This window comes from Rattus norvegicus, chromosome 6, assembly GCF_021556685.1.
Source record: "Rattus norvegicus strain SHRSP/BbbUtx chromosome 6, alternate assembly SHRSP_T2T, whole genome shotgun sequence".
Lineage (NCBI taxonomy): Eukaryota > Metazoa > Chordata > Mammalia > Rodentia > Muridae > Rattus > Rattus norvegicus.
The window spans coordinates 21,676,248-21,696,333 of record NC_141539.1 but is presented as its reverse complement, the minus strand read 5'-3'; the positions used below and the strand labels follow the sequence as shown (position 1 = coordinate 21,696,333).

General features: G+C 41.9%; 1 protein-coding gene across 30 annotated transcripts in view; it reads left to right on the top strand.

Annotated features, from left to right (window-relative positions):
* Nucleotides 1-595: 595 nt before the first annotated feature.
* Rmdn2 (regulator of microtubule dynamics 2) overlaps nucleotides 596-20,086 on the top strand; it is a 70,595-nt gene continuing 51,104 nt past the window's right edge. For 3 of the 30 annotated variants that reach the window (XM_087553006.1, XM_087553012.1, XM_087552997.1), the window contains exons 1-3: nucleotides 1,109-1,285; nucleotides 2,141-2,643; nucleotides 11,321-11,794. In XM_087553006.1, the coding sequence (XP_087409132.1) occupies nucleotides 11,337-11,794 (458 nt within the window). In that variant the 5' untranslated portion in view covers nucleotides 1,109-1,285; nucleotides 2,141-2,643; nucleotides 11,321-11,336. Of the gene's footprint in view, nucleotides 855-1,027; nucleotides 1,286-2,140; nucleotides 2,644-3,228; nucleotides 3,396-3,684; nucleotides 3,950-5,052; nucleotides 5,171-5,473; nucleotides 5,626-5,789; nucleotides 7,288-10,760; nucleotides 10,782-11,320; nucleotides 11,795-13,077; nucleotides 13,274-16,536; nucleotides 16,692-17,400; nucleotides 18,334-20,086 lie in introns of those variants that run through there. The other 27 variants (XM_087553001.1, XM_087553011.1, XM_087552995.1 and 24 more) reach the window with 19 other exon arrangements.

Below are 20,086 nucleotides of genomic sequence, written 5' to 3'. Positions count from 1 at the left end.
TGCTTCTCAGCAATCCAAGATTCCTCTGTTGAGAATTCCGTTTAGCCCTGTACTCCATTTTTTTAATTGAGTTGTTTGGATTGGTGATGTCTAACTTCCTGAGCTCTTTATATATTTTGTATATAAGCCCTCTGTCATAAGTAGGGTTGGTGATGATTCCTTCCCCATCTGAAGGTTGCCATTTTACCCATTTATTGGTTCATTCATTAAAGTTGTGGTATTGCTAAGTATATAAAAATTAGGGTAGATAAATGAGTTTGATAAAATCATTTAAAACTTAAAAATTTAAGAACTTCTAGCATATTCTGTCAAAGTTAGGGCATTGTTTAACCACCCTACCTGAACATCACCTAATTCCAGGTTGGTGCTATTTTGCTGTTAATTAAAGTATCTGATTCTATGATTTTACACATTAATCAAAAGTTCTTTGAGCTATTGCTGTACAGAAGTCAGGAGTACTGAGGAACATTCTAAAATGTAGACTTCTCCTAGGGTAATTCTCTGGCCCAGAAAGTTAATAGCACTGATATTGAGAAACTTTGTTCCAAAAAGATCAAAGCCACTTGCTTGGGGCATGAGGTGGCCTTTGCCCTGCACAGCTGAGGGCAGCTTTAGTGGTTTCTGTGGGGTGTGGAGAGAGGGCAGTGAGTAAAGATTAAGAGAGAATACTTTTCAAGTTCTAATCATTAAGGATGTTAAACAAAGTTATTGCTCAACAGGAGAGGCAAGGCCAGTGGAAATTTTGATAAATTATGGTAGTTAAGTATTTGAATTAAGTGAAGTTTTCATTTTTCACTTTCAATTTTCATCATGTATGATGCCATTGACACGACAACCTAAGTCATAGTAACATGGTATGCGTTGATCATTTCTGCATCTTCAAGGGGAAGAAAAATTGTTCTATTTTATAATTGTAAACATTTAGCAAAGGAAAATAATAAAGTATCTTAACGTCTAAAAAATACTTGCTTCGTAAAGACTCACTGGGTTTCTAAATGTAAATATCCAAATTCTCTTCCTGCTCTAGGAGTGACTGGCTGGCTATGCACTGTGTACAAAGGTTTGCCCAGGCACTCAGCTGGGGAAATGAGCAGCTTACAAGTGAAGGGGTGAATGTGAAGGCGTTCCTATCCGAGCCGGCTTCCTTTTTATTTTTGAGGAGGGTCAAGGCCTGCTTTGCTGCATGTGAAGAAGTCAAAGCACCATCTGGCGAAAGGAGTTCCTTTTCTGGAAACCAGGCAGAGCCTGTGGCTGGTACACGGAAAGCTTAGGTCTGCACTAGCCGGTAAGTAGGTGCCACAAAGGCAGCATGCATCTTTCTTTATCTTGGTCACCGGACAGTTAACAGCTGCTACCGTGGCTGGCAGGGGAAAGGCCACCAAGGCCACTACACACAGATAAGTGACTCCCTGTTGGAATACAGCCCCAAACTGTGCTGCATGTTACCATACAGATCGTAAAGGCTTGACGGGCTTATTTAGGGAAATGGCCATTACATGGCATAATTTTCATAATTTATATCTCCTATTCTAAACAAACAAACTTCAGTTGTATTGGGTTGGAATACACATGGACTGTGGATTTATGGGACAGACTTCCTTCTGAAATTGTTGCACTAGTAAGCTTCATTTTTCTTCTTTTTCTAGATTCACATCTCTGGGTGAGAGTCCAAATAAGCACATAATTATAATGCTGGAGATGAAATTTTATAAATTAAAAATGTTCTTAACTTTATTATTTTTAGAAAGCCTTGCAAATAAAAAAAATTACATAACTGAAATTAACCAGATCCAAAGTCTATACATCTCAATAAATTTAAATATACTCAGAACAGTCATTCTGATTCTGTGGAGTTTTACATTGGAGTTTCATTATCTAACATATTTTTATGTACTTATTTATCCACTACCAAAACCAAAAAATACATGACAGAGTTAGAACTGGAAAAACAATTAGCTTTAAATCCTTTCTCATAATTCATGCCCATTACCTGCGTTCAGCCCTTCTGTGTCCCCTATTATTTCCCCTTTCTTGTTCTCCTTTCGGCATGTTATACAGTACAAGCTTTAATGATGGTTGGTTAATTAATGAGTCCCTACTGTAACCTTAGTAAATCTGTTCTAACCATTGATCTATACAGCAAAGTTTCCCCCCATCTCCTAAACAATTTCTTGAAGAAAATCTACTCCTACAGGGGAAATCACATTCCTTGGCATAAACTGAGGACAGGGGAGCTATGAAAACTGTGAGATCCAACCGCTTTGCAGCAGGATGTGGAACAACCGCTCACTAGTCAAGACTTAATTGGAAACAATCCTCTGTTCACTTACTGCAAGTACATTTTCACTCACATATACTGCCTACGCTACTTTGGCTGATGAATCTTCAACTGTGTTTGATTCTGGCCAAAGGATGATGAACTGACCTCGACTTGTCAAGGACACCCTTCACAGGATCTCTCACAAGGACGCCCTTCGACATTATCTCTCTCATTGAAAGGATGGAGGGGCTGAGTTACTCTTCTTGGGATTTGTTTAATTCCCCTTTAGAGCTCTCTGAATCCATGACTAAAAGACTCTTCTGCAATTTCTGAAGAAGCTTCGTGGAATAACCTAAAAAAACTACTGACAGCCTCCGGGTAAGGTTAGTATCGGTCAGGCAAGGCACTGTTTAGGGCTTTCTAAGAACTTGTTTTCATTGAACAAAGCCATTTTTCCATCTGAAAATAGAAAATTTCTAAAAAGAATTCAATATATTAATAAGGTAGTTATATTTTCAACAAGTTGACTTAGTTTTCAGTTGCTTAAGTAATGCATGTATGTAAGTGTGTAAATAAGTATGTATGTGTGTGTGTGTAATATATGGATTGGGAACTTGTCACTCATTCTTATTTAAAATGCTGTTTTGTATTCTTTTCATTACAGGAATAGTGGGCAATCATTTTGCTGTATTTAAGTAAATAATATTTTCTGAAATTCATCTATTAGCCTTATGAAAATAATTTAAGAACTGTAATCTTGTGCATATTTAACAAACTATTAACTTGAAGTTCCAAATTAACTACAGTTACAGTTTTAGGAATTTCTCTCTTGAAGTTTCTTAGTGTTTTAGAGATCCCTAAAAAAAGTTAAAACAATTATTTAATTGGACACTTTACATTTCTCCCCTTCCCCCATGCCTCACTCCAAACTGACTCTAAACGTGGTGAGCAGGACAATTTTACATCCTGTGGTTTACAGTGCTAAGCCCGTAGGATTACCCCTCGTGAGCTAGGTGTTCAGGGCTCAGAGTTCAGTTTCTCTTCCAACAAAAGCAGTGAGGGCTGAACCCGAAAGAGCTGAAGTGGGAAATGAATACAGGCGTCATGCATGATTGACCGGCTGAGAACAGCTGAGGTAGGACGAGTCCAGTGTTTGTCAAAGGTGGTCTATCCAGCAGGGCTTGTGTGGGATGGAGACAAAAGCTTTTCAAAGACTGGCTTGATTTTACCCCTAGAGCTGGTGGTGTGGCTTGGATGTACCCCCCCCCCCCCCCCACACACACACTTCCCCTTTAAAGAGTTCAATTTTATCACCAGTAATGTTATTTGTCTCTCTAGATTTTTAAGAGGACAGAATAAGAGTACATTTAAAGAATTAAGCCAGAGGAGCTTGAGAGACAGCTTAGCAGTTAGGAGCACTGGCTACTCTTCGATCGGACCCAGACCCAACTCCCAGCATCCACATGGCAGCTCACAACCACCTGTACATCCAGCTCCAGGTGATCCAACCCCCTTTTAGCCTGTGTAGCCAACGCACACAGGCTGCATACAACCATGCGTGCAGGCAGAGCATCCATAAACATTAAATAAAAAATCAATAAACCTTCAAAAGAGTAAGTCAGAAGTAAGACTCAACAGATGTTTTCCCTTTCTGGGAAATGTTTTCATCAAGCTGCCTGAGAAATGAAGGTGGGTTTGCTGTTTTGAAATAGGTGTTGGGGACTTCTTAACTGTGCTTAAAATAGTTACACTTCAGTAATGTTTAGGATGAAGTTGAGACTAAAAAGCTCTGTGTGTGTGTGTGTGTGTGTGTGTGAGAGAGAGAGAGAGACAGAGAGAGAGAGAGAGAGAGAGAGAGACAGAGAGAGAGAGAGAGAGAGAGAGAGAGAGAGAGAGAATTGACTATTATCAATCCTTGAGCTTTAAACTTCCTATCAAATTTTTACAAACAGAAAAGTATATCTGGCCAAGGAAACAGGCAGGACACTTAATTATCCTCTAACCAGTTTGTTTCCCTCAATGGATATTACAGCTGATTAAGGAATTAGAACTAACTCAGCAAGAAATACAACAGGCACAGGCAGGCAGTAATTATGTAGTAGGCACCAGAAGTATGCAGAAAGACAACAGAAGGAGTTTTATATTCCCTTAAACTCTTTATCCTTTCATACGAGTCTTAATGCGTGAATGAATCCTTAGGGACAAGGAGAGCGTGTCGAATAGCCTCTCAAGGTAAGAGATCAAAGTCCGTGGATTTGCCTTACGCAAGTGGCAAGAATAGTTTTCGTAGGAAAAGAACACTGCTTATGGAGAGAAGATGGGGTGGTTTGTCTACAGAGGATAATGACTGGTGTAAGACCAGCCCTATGAGGGTGTGCTGACCTCTGCAAGAGCAGTACTCTCTCTTACCTAGAGCCAAGCCTCCAGCAAGCCGTTCTTTTAATAAAATGATAGCAGCTAGGTTTTAAAGAACTTGATTTCACATTTAAAAAATAAAATAAAATTTGTATAATGTAAAATTGTAAAATTCTCCAATTCCCTTCAGTAGATAATAGTATATTGTACACTCTATCAATCCTGATTCTTTTTATAGCGGGTTGGTTCTTGTGTTTTTACAAACAGGAATGCATCCATTTTTAATTCTATTCAGTAGATCGGTGGGGGCTTTAGTAATTAAGACTGTTCTCAACAAGTCAAAAATTTTACCAACCATGCTCCAAGTGAGAGCTATACAGACGGACTTATGAACAGTTTTTAAAAGTTTGACAGAATTGTCATTATATGATCTGCAGAATGTGAAGATGGGCAAACCTTCAGCGACAGTCCTCTGAGAAGACTGGTTCTGAACTAAACGCAGCTCGAAAGAGCAGGGGACAAAGAGACTGGGAATTTTGCTCATAGAAAATCAAAGTGAGTTGAAGTCAGGAAAACCAGAAAATAGTGCAAGATGTCTAGGTTGACTGACGGAAGGTTAAAAGTTGTGCCATAGACGGATGTTAGCTAAGGGAGAAGGGAGGACTTGGAAGCCATCGGTGGCGGTGATGAGCCAGAGGATGCACCGGGTGGAGTGGGACGGTTGCCTCTGAGCCGGCGGGCGGATGAGAAAAGCAGGCCCGCGGATGAGAAAAGCAGGCCCGCAGCCCGGGGCCGGGAAGTGCTGGCGGGAGGAGGCGGGAGCCCCTGGCCGCTAGCGGCTCCTCCCCCGGCGCCTCCGCTATCTAGGTCAGACGAGAAGGCCGCCACGACGGACCTTGGGACCTGCGGGCTGCAGGGTTCACTCGCCTATCCTCTCCCTGTTCGTTCGCTCGCCCGTGGGCCCCGGTAACCTGGCTCCAGCCACAAAGAAGCCCGCGCAACGACCCCGGGTGCGTACCTAGCCGAGGAAGGGGAACCTGGGCGGGCTGGGCCGGACCGCCGGGACCCGACGGCGGGGGGCGTGGGGAAGAAGGCAGCGGCACTTCCGGCCGCTGCTTCACTTCCGGTTCGAGGCCTGACGCCTGGTGACCCGGGGACCGCCGGCTGTGCTGGCACAGTCCTGCAGGAGCCTGCGCCCTGGAGAGGTGGCTTCGTGACCCCCTGAGCCCAGGAGACCACCGGAGCGGTCCCCCGCGCCTCTGCTCCTGCCTCAGCCTCGCGCCAACCTTGTTCTCTTTGCGTGCTACCCACACTAAAAAAATTGTATTAGCTGCCTGTTTTATGCAAACACGGAAACTAGACTAACAGAACTACTAACGTTTTCAATAAGCTGAATACTAAGAGGTTCCGAGTTTAAATTATAGACGAGGAAACTCATGAAAATCTGATGAAATCCGAGTGTTAGAATTCAGTGGGAAAATACTGGGTTTTCTGCCTCGCTGCATACACTAACCCCCCAACTCCCACCCCCCACCCCCATCCGCGCCCCCGCCCCCGCCCCCAGAACTCAGAACATTTCTTTTGGGAACTCGCAATTTAGAGCTGGTTTGTAAAGCATAATGTGTCTTGACCCGCGTGGTAGTTTTCCTTCCTCTCTGGTTTTTGAGTTATAGCACTTTATACCTTCCCCTTATCCCAAGGACCAGCTGATAATTCATATGAATGTTTTTTAGGAGCACATTCTAAACATTCTTGTTAACTTTAAGAACATTAACATCCAGAGATGAAAACCACGACATGAACGCAAATTTTTCTTTTAAAAGCATTTCATGTCCTAGTTTTCTTGGAAGTCAAATTTTCATTGTCTTACTATAAGGTGACTTTCTGCTAATAACCTTTGGCTGTGTGCCATATTAATTTAAGGTAACTTATACAAACATAGCTATCGCTTTCCATCTTAAGTGATTTACAACTGGAAGTGATAATGTTTTGCATCTGAAATGCAAACTTTTGCACCTTAAAGTGAGTTCTAAAGTCTGCTCGGTAAATTTTAATAGCCTTATCTGTACTCAGTATAAGAGTATCCTATAAGCAAAAGTATAAAAACAACATAAGAAATTTTATACAACCTTTTAAATTACTCTGTAGCCAAGCAGATTCTTATTTCCAACTTTTGTCGTCCTCCTTTTCCTCAGTGTCATATTTCAGATTATAGGCACAAAAGCACACACCGATTTACTTCTTGGTTGTACCTTACTATTTTTATTCAGTGTTATTTTTCAATTCACTGGCATAAAAGCACATTGTAGCATAAATTCAAACACTCTGACCTACATGTTTCTAATGGTGAGATTTTTTTTAATGCCATTCGTAATGAGTCTAGTTCTTCTCTGTTAATTTTCATAGTTTTGATGTCTCATTTCACCTCAGACCATCTCTGCTCTGTCAGCATTCCCTGTGTGTCCTTGCTTGATGTTTTCTGATTCCGCATGCGGCTGGCTAAATGTCTCTAGGATTTAGGAAACAGGAAGCCAGGGGTAACCTTTCTCACTTCTTTAATCCGATAACTGTCTGGGTAAATGACAGCAGTTTGTCTTAAATACAATAATGGCGCTATTATTTTGAACTACTTCAAAGAGATCATTTGCAGCCAGTGTAGAACCCAAAGAAAGGTAAAACTTTGGTTGTTTCTCATGTGTTTAAACTTGGTTCTGTCTTGGGGATAAGGTCTTTCTCCTGGTCAGATTTTCACTTGTTTATTTACTTGTTAAGTGAAAAAAAGCTTTCAGATGTGTGTGTTTGTGTGTGTGTGTGTGTGTGTGTGTGTGTGTGTGTGTGTGTGTGTGTGTGTGTGTTTCATAATGTAAAGCTCAAGGTTGCCTGGTAGGACTGGACCAAAACTAATCAGCATAGGAAAATTCCTTATGGTAGTCTTCAAGATGGGCGTGTGGGCATTCTTCATCAAGGGCGGAATGGGGCTGGGAGTAGAGAGTAGAGGGGTAGAGAATGAGTGTTGTGGGGATCCAGTGCTGGGTCTGATATATGCCAAGCAAGAGCTGTGCTTTCGAACTGTTCCCAGCCCTGGTATTTGTATTAATCAATAAAAAACAGAAACAAAAACCAGCCTCGAGATGATCAAGTTTGCTGCGTGATTGGCCTGTAATAAGATGTGTGTCATAGTGTGTGGTACCTTTTTATTTCTATTGCTTTTTGTGGTAACCTGTCAGGGTAGCTTAGTTTTATGGTAGAGTATAATGTTGATGGAGCCATCGCAACCTCATCTGCTACAAATGCATTAGATTCTGCTCTTGATGTGTCCCCTGGATGAGTGGGGGGAGCAACTGGTTAGACGTATAGTTCCCAAATATATCGATTAGTCCAGAGGATATTTAGGTTTAAAGAGAAAAAGAAAAAGAAAGGCAAAACTAGCAAATGTTCTTCCATCAGAAAGGCCCGATTAAGCACCAGGGTCCTCTCTGGAATTGGTTTAAGAGAGTAATTTTAAATCAGTCTCTTAGAGATAACAGTCATCAAAATCTGAGGTAATTTCTGACTTTTTTTTAATGAGGTGGAACATCCAAATATGTCCATGCATATAATATAATATTATAAGAATCTTAAGAATCTAATTTTGTTTTTTACTTTTATTCTCTCTCTCTCTCTCTCTCTCTCTCTCTCTCTCTCTCTCTCTCTGTGTGTGTATGTGTGTGTGTCACTATCACAACTATCACAACTTGCAGAAATTGCCTTTTTTCCTCCAGCCGTGGGGGAATGAGGATTGAACTTGGGTAGTTGAACTTGATAGCAATTGCCTTTACCATCTCAACTACAGTAGGATTCTGCAAAGACATTCCTTTAAGCAGCTCTTGGAACTAGATTCCTGCTGCTCTCTTTCTGTAGCCCCCTTCCATGGGTCATTTAGATCACTATGTTTAGCTGGCCATGTAGTATACAGGAAACAATAATGCCTGGGTAAGAACTCGAAGAATAATAGGGCGCAAGAGTTCAGGTGTACGACCTAATTCAGGATTTGTGTCCACCTAGTATTTCAGCCCCAGCTTTCAAGCCTGGCTGTTCGGTACAAGAAACAATCAAAAGGAACTTTTGTAAGCTCCTACTCTTCACCCACTTAACCTGAGTCTCTGCTAACGTAATCTGCCTTTTCTTTCGGTACTGTCAAAGAGTGGTTTGTGTTCCGGCTAAAGGTCAGCCTTGTGCTCGTGCTCTAGAGACCATCTCCTTTGTCCTCTTACTTGGATCTGTATAATTTTCTACTGTTTCTTCTACTTTACCAACTTTGCTTTTTAATTAAACTTCCATATTGGAAAAGTAATGCTTTTCTTGACCTTTTGGGAACCATTTTTCTATATAATCGGCATCTTTTCTCCTACTTGTTTTGTATTTAGCCATCCCTCAGGCCAGCATGCTTTCCTTTGGTAAGTGAATATCTTTATCATTCCGTTTTATCATTCCATTTTTATACACCCACCCCACGCCAACACACACACACACACACACACACACACACACACACACACACACACACACACACGTGTTTATCTATACCTTTATAGTTTTCCATTCCTTTCTTTGGACTCTGCCTCTTGCTTTCTAGGTCTATTAGAAACCTAGGGTGTGTTGTTGCCACTTTGCCTCAATTGCAGCTATTTTACAAGTAAACTCTAAAATGAGAATGCCCATTTTATCTCTGCCCGTACATGTCACCGCTGGTGTGTGGTGCCCTCCATGCATGTTCACGGCTACTGTTCTGCTTGAGGAACTTCCTCAGCATCTCTCTTAGCACTTGTCACTTGGTAATAATAGTCTCGGCTTTTGCTAGACAACGAAAAGCCCACTTCTTTTGTTTTAACCTTTAATGTCGACAGATATTCACGGGGTATAGAAATTCCAGTTGATAGGTGCCCCACCCACACAACCCCAGCCTTTTAAAGACGCTGCCACTCCATCGAGTTCCTGTTTAAGTGGCTCCTGAGACTTAAGTCAGGTGAGCCTTCTCCTTCTCCCCTCTTCCCACTCTTCCCCCCTCCTTCTGGCTCTCTTCCCCCCCCCCTTCCTGCCCCCCTCATTGTCAGCAGAATAATAGTCCACTTGGGTTTCTTACTGTGCTTGACTAAGTTGACTTCTCTTTATTTAGGGATCGTTTGCTCACCTTTTCCCACTCTAAGCTCCTGTCCCACTGTCACGCTCGTTAGGTTCTCCCCACAGTGCTGCATCAGGTAACTTTTACTGCTGTGTCTTCCCATCCACTGCTCTTGGTCCTTCCTCGGTGTTTTCATTGCTGTCAGTTTCACTTCATAAAGCCCTTTTTCAGATATCTTATTTTCCATGTCTAGAAATTCCAAACAGTATGGCTTAAAACTTCCTTTTTCTCCCCTAATCCTGTGTATCTTTACCATGGTGGCCATATTTTACTTTATTCACAATAAGTGGCAAGTGGTTTTAACTAATTGTTTTAAGGCCTTTGCTTGCTGACTAGATTGTCTCTGGCATTCTCCTGCTTCTGCGCAAGTCCGATAAATTCTTGCCAGGTATGGGCCATTCTTGTTGTACATTGTTGAATTCTGCATTTTTATTAGACACTTTTACCTCTGACACATAAATCACTTGTGAATCACTTTAATAGTTTGGAGGCTTATTTTTAAATTTTTAATCTACTTTGGACACTGTCTAAACAGCTTTAACTCTGAGGTTCCTTCAGCCTCCCTACCTTTTGAACTCCCTGCTGAATGCCTGCATAGTCTGTCAGCCTTCTTGGCATCTTGAAAGTGTCACCATGTGACCCTTGGGACCAGTTTAACTGACACCTTCCATGTGGTTGCTAATCCCGTGAAGTTATTCTTTCCCATCCCTAGAACCTGGCGGTGTATTTCCCGAACATCCTTCTCTTACCTTCTATATACTGGCACATAACTTCTATATACTTCAGTTCCTGTGGACCCAAAAGTTATCCATTCAGTCGAGTGAGACTGCCTGCCTGTATGTCTGTCCTCTTTTCTTTTTTCTTCCTCCAGACTCTAGAAGTTACTTCCCACTGAGCTCCAGGAGTCCCTGCAGGAAGTATTTCTTTCTGTCTGATCGGGGCTATAGATAGCAGTGCTCTGATAATCCGTTCCTACGGTGGATAGCCTACAGCTATTTCAACCAGGTTACTAGCAAACGTTAACACAAATACATACATGAAACCAAGTGAACTTGAAGTGAAACCAAGTTTGGGAAGTTGTAAGTATGTTTATGTACTTACAAGGTGAGGAAGAGCCTTCTCTTACCTTTAATAATAAACTAAGACCATGAAAGCTCACATGTTAATTGCACACAAAATAGTGGAGAAAACAAGGACATCTTGAATTCTTAACAAATTTTTCCAAGCTGACGATACGTTTGCTTCTATTTCTCAAGCCCTTTATAGTATAACTAACTAAAGAGCACGCTTCAAGTTGACTATAGAAAGATAATAAAATCAGAATTAAAGTCTATATTAAAGTAGACTTCAGTAATAGCTCTAAGCAAATATTTCTCTTGAGGTGGGAGTTAAAATGACATTTTTATTCATAGTGCGATCTGGCTTGTGATTTGTCGTATTTTTTTAATGACAAAGGGTTATCTTTTATTGATTGAAAAAGAATTGATTTTTTTTCCTGGACAGAGAAACAAAATTCATTTACATTCTTACTTTTTTAATTTTAGAAATAAAAGCCAAGAAATGCCCCATTCCACGCACAAAGAACTGCTCCTTGGCATCATGGCGGGAACTGCTGGGATCAGCTTGCTGGTCCTATGGTACCACAAGATCCTTAAGCCCAGGACAACAATGATTTTCCCCAAGTTTCTTTCTTTGGGTAAGAAATCCGATTCACTCACTTTGCAAGATGAAAGCTATAGTGAACAAGGAACATCAGTGGTCTTTCAAAGGGGGCAGCTCCAGATCCTGGAGAAGTTAAACGAGTTACTGACCAATGTGGAGGAACTGAAGGAGGAGATCAAATTCCTTAAAGAGACGATTCCAAAGCTGGAGGAATGTATACAAGATGAACTTGGAGTGAGGGTAACAGTTCATCAGGTCAGTCCTCAGCACAGAGCTAGAAAAAAGAAGACAACGACGACGACAGTCCAACGTCCAGCTACAAGCAATAGTTCAGAGGAGGCAGAAAGTGAAGGAGGGTAAGTGGCCTTAATGTTTCCTGCAAACTGATGACCACTCACACTATTACCGTTCCATAAATAGATGTTGACAGTCATTTGCTCTGCTAGTGAAAGGAAATGAAAGGAATGTTTGTGGTCCATATTTCCATATATATATTATATAATTATATTTATTATAGTATATTAATTAAATTATATATTTCCTTGTAATATATATTACATATTTACACATATACATACATGTGTACATAATGACATCCTGCTGAGAAAGACAGTCATTGTTCTCCAGAATAGATAACTTATTTTATAATTTGGTGACTATAAATAACTAGCAGCATCAATGTCAGAGTTGGGACGACATCATCGTTTGACAAGACAGGTAACCTATTGTATAATATGAGTACTCTGTGACTTTCATGTACAAATGTCCTGGACCAGTGTGGCTCACTAGAACTTCCTGTGATGTTAGACGTTGGCTGCACCCAGGTTTGTAGCCACTAGCCAGTGTGTAAACTCCTACACACTTCAAATGTGGACAGCACGCCTGGGGAACGGCACTTTTAATTTTAACTCATTGTAATTATAGTTTTATTTCATGTACTTAAAGGTACCGCTTGGAAGGAGGAGCCACTGAATTTTATTGCCTGTCGAGAGGGATTAGAGGATAGAGGCTCGGTTCCGTTTCAGCGCTACATGGGTTAATATCCTGAATCCTAGCACTAAGAACAGACACTCTCTTAGTCTGGAAACAAATGCTCCGCGGCTTTACAACACGGGCCCTGGGCAGGGGCTTTTAAGAACAAAATAGCCAGAGTTGTTTGTTGTTGAGGCTCTGTACTGAAAGGGGTAGGAGATAGGGACCTTGTTTTCTTCACGACATCTACCTCTGTGCCTTCTCAGAGTAGGGACCAATGAGAGTTTCTTAGCTGGACGGGTGATCGCACACTTTCTGTGGACATGAGAGGTGGCATCTGAAGGGAGAAGACAAAGAGTAGGGATGGTGTAACTTGCTGGTCAAGTGTCAGACGACAGTGCTCAGTGTAGGATTGGTATGCATCCTTTCGTATGCTGGGGGAGTGACCCTGAAGTTTTGTGGTAGGGAAAAGCCACAGATAATAGATTCAGTCATCATGTCTAAGAACTTGGTGTTCCTGCACAGTAGCAAAACGTCCAGAACTAGTTTTAAAATAGGCAAGTGGGATGTTTAGAGAGCATTTAAGATATATCGGAAAAGGTAAATCAGAACAGAGCCCTGGGAATTTTCATGAGGATAGGCAGGAACTGCTTAGTACTCTAGTTGTGAACAGAAACTGACCACAACATGGGGCATTGCTGAGAGGTCTGAGATGCTTACCCTGCCTACATGGAAATCTGTGGCAGTCTCTCATTGGGAATGCTGCTGAGATCTGAGTGGTCCCCTCACAGACAGGACACTTTGGAGCTGGAGCCTGGGAGGGGACCTGAAAGCTGGTATAGGAGTGCAAACGGGTTAAAGCGGTGAGTGGCCTGTATTCCTAAAACCCTGTCTCGATGGATTTAAGCCTGCTTGTTCAGGAAATGCTAACATTCTAGAAAGAGAAGCAGATTTATGAAGACTATGAGTGACATAGCTGGTATGGATGTACCAAAACTTTTAAGACACCGGCACTGAAACCGTACCTCCTCTTGCTTGATCATGGTTGTTTTTGTTAGCAATAACATACAAGGGTATGTGTAACGCAGTCCTAGTAACAGACTAGACTAGTAAATGCACTAGACTAAATAAATGGGAAGAAGTCTTTCCTATCAAGCTCTGCTTTAGAACAGTTTTTAAGCCCCCCCAATCATATTTTAATTTAATTAATTTTTAATGAGATACGAAAAGAGGTATCCTGTTTCTTTAGATAAATATCTGTAAGTTAGTCACCTAGGGAGGTCCCTAGGCTTTCTCCCTTTGGAACTTGCCTGATCTCAACCAGCTTCCCACAGGGGACTCTTTAGCCACCACAAATATTTCAGAGTCCCCAGGAGAAGACTGGTAAGTACAGGCATATACCAGCCTTTAGGCTGTGCTGACTCAGGAATAACAAGATGAACAATGCTGAGAGAGGAGCCCAGCCTCTGACTGGTGCGAGCTTTGCCAGAGTTTACTGGCGACTCCTTCAACTTTGATCTCTGTGAGCTGAAATACAGGCCTTGCCTTTGTGGGGGTGGGAGTGTGTTGCTGTTGATGTTGTTGTTGCTGTTGATGTTGTTATTGTTGTTGTTTTTGACATTTCTGTCTTATGTTTGTTGACTTCTGTCAGGTCAGTTTGGTGTTGAAATTCAGGTCTAGGCTTCCAGGCAAACAGGCTCTGATTGTAATGATGATTTTGTATCCCTCAAAGTTGTTATAGTTAGAAAATGATTTTTTTTTCAGATCTATTAACAACGTGAGATCCTTCCTTTAGGAGATGCTCCTTGTCTTAATCTGCATGCACTCTCTGACACTTTCCCTGTCTCCTCTGGATGCTTGGGTTCCTATACACAAGGAATAACTGGGATTTTCTTCCTAAAATTTACAGAAATGGCATTTTGTGATGCATTGGTTTTTGTAGCTGTTTATGCATTAATTTTTCTCTGTTTTGAGGCTTTCCCCTTTTGATGCTTGTAAGCATGTTTCTTTTGAAATGTGGCCCTGCGTCCCATCGATGGGATAAAAGTCTCTGTTATTGGTGAATATTTGGATCGTCATTTGCTTGCTCCTATAAACAATGCTTCAGTGAATACCCTTATAATTCCTGAGACAATGTAAAGCATGGGTTTAAAGTGCTGCCCTAGAGACTATGTGCATTGACTAAATGTATATTAAAAAGTCTTTACACCCCATTCACAAACCTGTGACTCTGAGAATGCTTACTATTCTGTATTAACACTTAAGAGTATTGTACTTTAAACTGCAGTCAAATCTATGAAGATGAAATGTGAATTTTCAAATTTCTATTCCCCTGAACCTTAGTTACAATGAGCAGGTTGCCACACATTTTTTTGTTTGCAAATAGATCTTCCCTTTCGTGATGGGGAGGGGAGTGAAAGAGAAGGAGAGGGGAAGGGCTAGGAAAGAGAAGCAGAACACAGCTGAAGTCCCTCTTATTCACTGACTGTGTCTACTCCATGCCAGGCACTGTCTGAACTCTGGACACACAACTGAGAACCAATCAGTCCCGTAACTTCAACCACTTTCCTTTAAGATGAAGCAGGATGCTGAAGAGGGATGCTCTCAGGCATTTTACCACGAGAGGCCCCAAAGGTGAAGGCGCACACAGAGCATTCCCAGTGCTTAGCATCCCGTGTAATTAGGTGCTCGCTTGACCCACCTGGCAAAGACAAGGACTTGCCGAGAGACTGAAGGTGTCACCCATGCGAACACTGACTCACCTGCAGCTGTGAAAGGAGACTGCTGCAGAGCAGAGACGCTCTTCCCATGGTGAGCATCCCAGCAGAATGCTTGCCAAGCCCGGATTCTGTAGGAATGGGTGTTGTTAATAAAGCGCATGTGCAGTGTGGGCAGAGAAGAGCTGCACGCACAGCCTCTGGGGCCAGTGCTGCTGGGATGGGTGGAAGCACAGGACACTGAGAGCTGCTGGGACAAGTGTGTCCTCAGGTGAGACCAGCCCGGAGCACACCAGCAGAGGACTGAGGAGCCAAGGGAGAGGAAGCTCTCAAGAGCAGCAGTGAGGCCCTGTGCTTTCGTCCAGCGGACACAAGCATGCATCATGGCTCCTTCTTACCTGCATACATGATGCCAGTTTCCCAACCCTGAATTCTGTCCTTAAAGTGAGCCACTGAGATGGCTCAGAGGGTAAGGCCTTTGCCACACAAGCCTGACCACCTGTGCCCGACCCCTGGAGCCCAACTTAAGAGACAACCAACCCCCTGAGGCGGTCCTGTGACCTCCACCTACATGCCGTCTGTCATGGTATTCACACCCCAACCCCAGACAGACATTCAGTAGCAACAAACAAAACTATTTTAATTAAAATGTGGTAAATAATATGTGTCCTGCTGTTTTACGTCTTAATTGAGATGATACAGGACGATGCTCCGCACCCTGTCTAGTCTGTGGTGAGTTCTGTAAACTATCGGTGTTTCATCAGTTAGAAGGGAGCAGCTCTGAGGGTGCAGCTTGGAGTTTGTGAGGCACCTGCCTGGCTGCAAGCCTGCGGATTGTATCCCCAGCACCATGGGGGGGGGGGGGCAAGTGTATCAAATGCACTAGAAGGGGGTCAGGAGGTTTCTTTTCCACAAAGACTTAGGGAGTGAAGAGATCCAGGGTCTGCCTCATCTACCCAGCTTTACCTGATTGTGAAAATGACTGCCGACAGTAAGTCCATGGCTGTGACTCAAAAAACGTGTTTTGTAAAAGCAGGTGCTGCTTTTTAAATGTCCCCTCCCTGGTTCGTCTGTCTTCAGTACAAGTTCTTTAAGAGTCGCTTTACCACTTCACTGGATGTAAAGGCATCGGGCAAAGAACATTCTAGTGGAGAAGGGAGGAGTGGGAGACCAGGGATGTAGAAGACTGCTGGCGAGAGGCCGTCCCCAGGAAAGAACTGGAAGAAATCCTATTGTCTCCTTCACTTAACTGCATTTTCGGCTCTTAATCTGTCAGCTGACTCCTTGAACATAATGAAATCAGAATGCACATTCCATAGCCATAGACCCTGCAGCTCTTCAGAAAGGGGGGGCCACAGAATGGTTTTACTCCAAAGCAAAGCCAGCAGGTTCTAGAGTCTCTGTCCTTCCATTCTGTGCTGTTACCATGGCAGCTCCACGCGCAGCCTAAGTATTCAGTCTTCTGACCTGTTCCACCTACACAGGGCATTTTACGTCTTATGAATGATGGCCTAGAAGGGAAAGACTTACTCTGGATTAAATTCAGTATGGGAAAATGCTTAAGGTATGCCTTAAAGACAAGCAAAGTAAAGCAAGACGCACTTCACGCGTGTCACGTCTTGCGTGCCAAAAAGTGTTGAAAGTATCCAAAAAGCCCGGGTAGTGATGCCTTTAGTTCCCACAGTAGCTGCAGATCTGTGGGTTTAGTCGAAGCATCTTCCTAACCCAGAGAGATTTTTGCTTCATCTATGGCAGATATGTTAAAATGCAATTAGTCAGTGGAATATAGGTTTGTTTTAGTTAATTCCCTTAAAATGGAAGTTTAATAGTCTCAGAGAGATACTGTGGTGTGTCTGTGTGTGTAGGGGAAGAGAGGGGGGAGGTGGGGAGGGAGGGAGAGACAGAGAGAGACAGAGACAGAGACAGAGACAGAGACAGAGACACGGAGAGAGAGGTTTTAACTCTCTGGGCACCTGTTATGCCTGATGTCACTTTATGTTTCTCTTTCTTTGTCTTTCTGCCTACTTCCGTAATTCTTTCACTTTCCCAACCCCTGAGCTTCAGCGGAGTGGGCGGGCTCTTGTAAGGAGATAACCTTCCTTTCTGTGCATTCTTTTGGAGACCCCTGTGTGGCCATTAAGCTTAGCCACACCATTTTCTAATTACCGTTGTTTCCCATTGGTACGGTAGATACTGTTCTTTAGAAAGGTTGCTAGGTCTCCATTCAGCTCCTTGTTTGCTTTTTCTTCTCCATTTGGCCCCCTTCTTTCTAGCTGCTGGAAAAAGAACCGGTGTTTCCAACCAAATAGCGAACATCAAGTTACTCCACAGTGCGTGTATCACGAATGCTCTCGTACTTTACAACCAAAAGTGGCTCTGGGTCTCATAACATGTCGTCCTTCTTCAACATGTAAAATGGGTAGAAAAGTCTCTTCCTCAAGTGTGGCTAATGACTTACTTCCGTGTAAAGGAAGACACACTCTACTGCAGAGATTCCGAAAGAGCAAGCGACAGCAAAGCAGAGTTAACTTTGATTCTCAGGAAGACGTAACTTCCACTACCACGAACTCCTCAGATCACTTTACTCTCATTAAATCTCGAAAACCTTTTTCATCCCGCAAGCTGAGTATAGTTTCCTGTCACAGGGATAGCATTAGCTGTGATAACCCACAAGGTAGTCTGAACCTGCCTCATGCAAATGAACTTCAAGGCTTTTCTAGAAGGTCAACTAATACGGATACTCAAAAACGTATAAGCTTCTCTGATCCCGTACATGGCAGTAGATGCTTTCCAAGTCTGGAAACAAAACCCGTTTCCTCAGGCCACTGGACTGTTGACAGATCGTCTTACCCACCAAGTCTAACGACGTCTCTCTTTTCTCTTCCAACCGTCATTTCTTCTTCCAGTCAAGTAAATGTATCTGTTGCTGAGAGTCAAGAACATGGCCAACCAAATAAGGATCTGGAAGATGCCCTCCATCACAGGTCTCAGAGTCAGAGTAGAAATCACTCTGCAGTTGGCTTGGAACAGCATCTGTCTCTGAATAGAACTTCCACCAGCCTCCTCCGTGATGAACTTTCTTCACTGTACCAAACTGTCAATAGCTTAACTGTTGACGTTAACTTGGGCTCCTATGGAGAAGAAAGCTTTGATACCTTACCTCTAGATGAAGATATACCTTCGCCGATTGAAATGGCTGAAATAAGGTCACCTCAGATTTTCCTTTCTCTGAGAAGGGCAGCTCAAATTGGAAAATTCCCCAGCAATCACTCTCCAAAGACGATAGAAACTAGTATTCAATTCTCTTGAAACCTGTTTTTACACAGCTCTGCTACAGTATGGGGAAGAGATCTCTATATGGCGGGTTTAGATGTCATAGTTTGCTTTTGAAAGTTTGTAGACATTATTAGAATGTAGATGCCAAAGATGATTAACTGTTTCAAAGGTTGGCTAGTCCTGAATTTCTAAGTGATTATCATAAAATATTGTGGTCTAAAAATTACACCAAGTTTTTTCTGTGTAAATTACCTTAATGTAATACATCCTTAGAGACCAGTGCCTCCTTTCTTCCCAATCACTAGAAATTGTAATAGAATGTATGTAATCGATAGTAACTGTGATTGGCTCATATATTTTCATTTGTATCACTGATTACTCATCATATTTCCCACTCAGACACATGGACAGAGTTTTCATTAACACGAGAAGTAAACAGCGATGTAATGGGAAATGTAGATTATTTAGAACCTGGATTTTTAAGTTACATTTATTCATTTGGGGGATCCATATGTGGTGCATGCCATGGTGTGTGTGGGGAGGCCAGACGTCAACCTCTAGGATATAGTTCTCTCTACCATGTAGGTTCCAGATATCAAATTCATGTCGTCAGGCTTGGTGGCCAATGCCTTTATCTATCAAGTCATCTCAATAGCCCATAACCCAGAAATGTTGCTTAATAACTTAATTATATACCTATATGTGCACAAATCTGGTATGCTAAGGAATCATGAAATCAAATAAAAAGTATATATAATTGGCCTCTCAAAACTATATTTAAAAAATATTTTTCTTAATCTTTTCCAGTAGGCAAAAGTTATATAAGTACTCTCAAAAAAAAGATGAGTGGAGAGACAATGTAATCAACTAAAAAGCACTTATTTCAGTGTAATTAGACTTTGTTCATAAAAGGATACTTATGTTATTTTCAGTTGCTTATCATATTAAAATGAAACCCTAATTCCCATCATTGGGCTGTAATGTTATTTTTACATACAAGGCTTTCTATTCATCTTAAATATTAAAATTCCTTTTAATTTTAAATTTATTACTTGCAAAGAATGTGAAGGGCATCATTATAAGTATTTTGAGGTGTGCAGTTCAGAAACATTAAGTATCCACACTGTCACAGAGCTGACACCACCTTCATTCCACAGCTCTCTTCAGATTGGAAAACTGAAGCTTTATAGCTAATAAGGAATAACTCTCTAGTTCTTTCTTCCCCGTTTCCCTGTCCACTAGCCTTTAACCGTCTGCGGTTTTGACTGGCTCGCATAAGTAGAATTGTTAGTATTTGTCTCTTCCAACTGTCTCATTTCACTTGGAATTATGTTGCCAAAGGTTTGTGTAGCATATACCAAAACATTTCTTATTTCATAAGGCTGAAGAACATCCCATTTTATGTGTGAGTCACATCTTACCTAGTCATTCATCTACAGATGGATAACTTTGGCTTCTGTGTTTAACTCTACTGTGAACATGGGTGCGAATGCCTCTTTGAGATGCTAGTTTTTAATATCTTATTAGCATATATCAATTATACATAATAATGGGTTTCATCGAGACACTTTTATATATGTACACGGAGTATTTCAATCCTATACCCTTACCTTCTCATTTCCCTCTCATCTCTCTGATTCCTTTTTCTCAGCTAGTTCCCCAAGTCTATTTCATGTTCTTTTA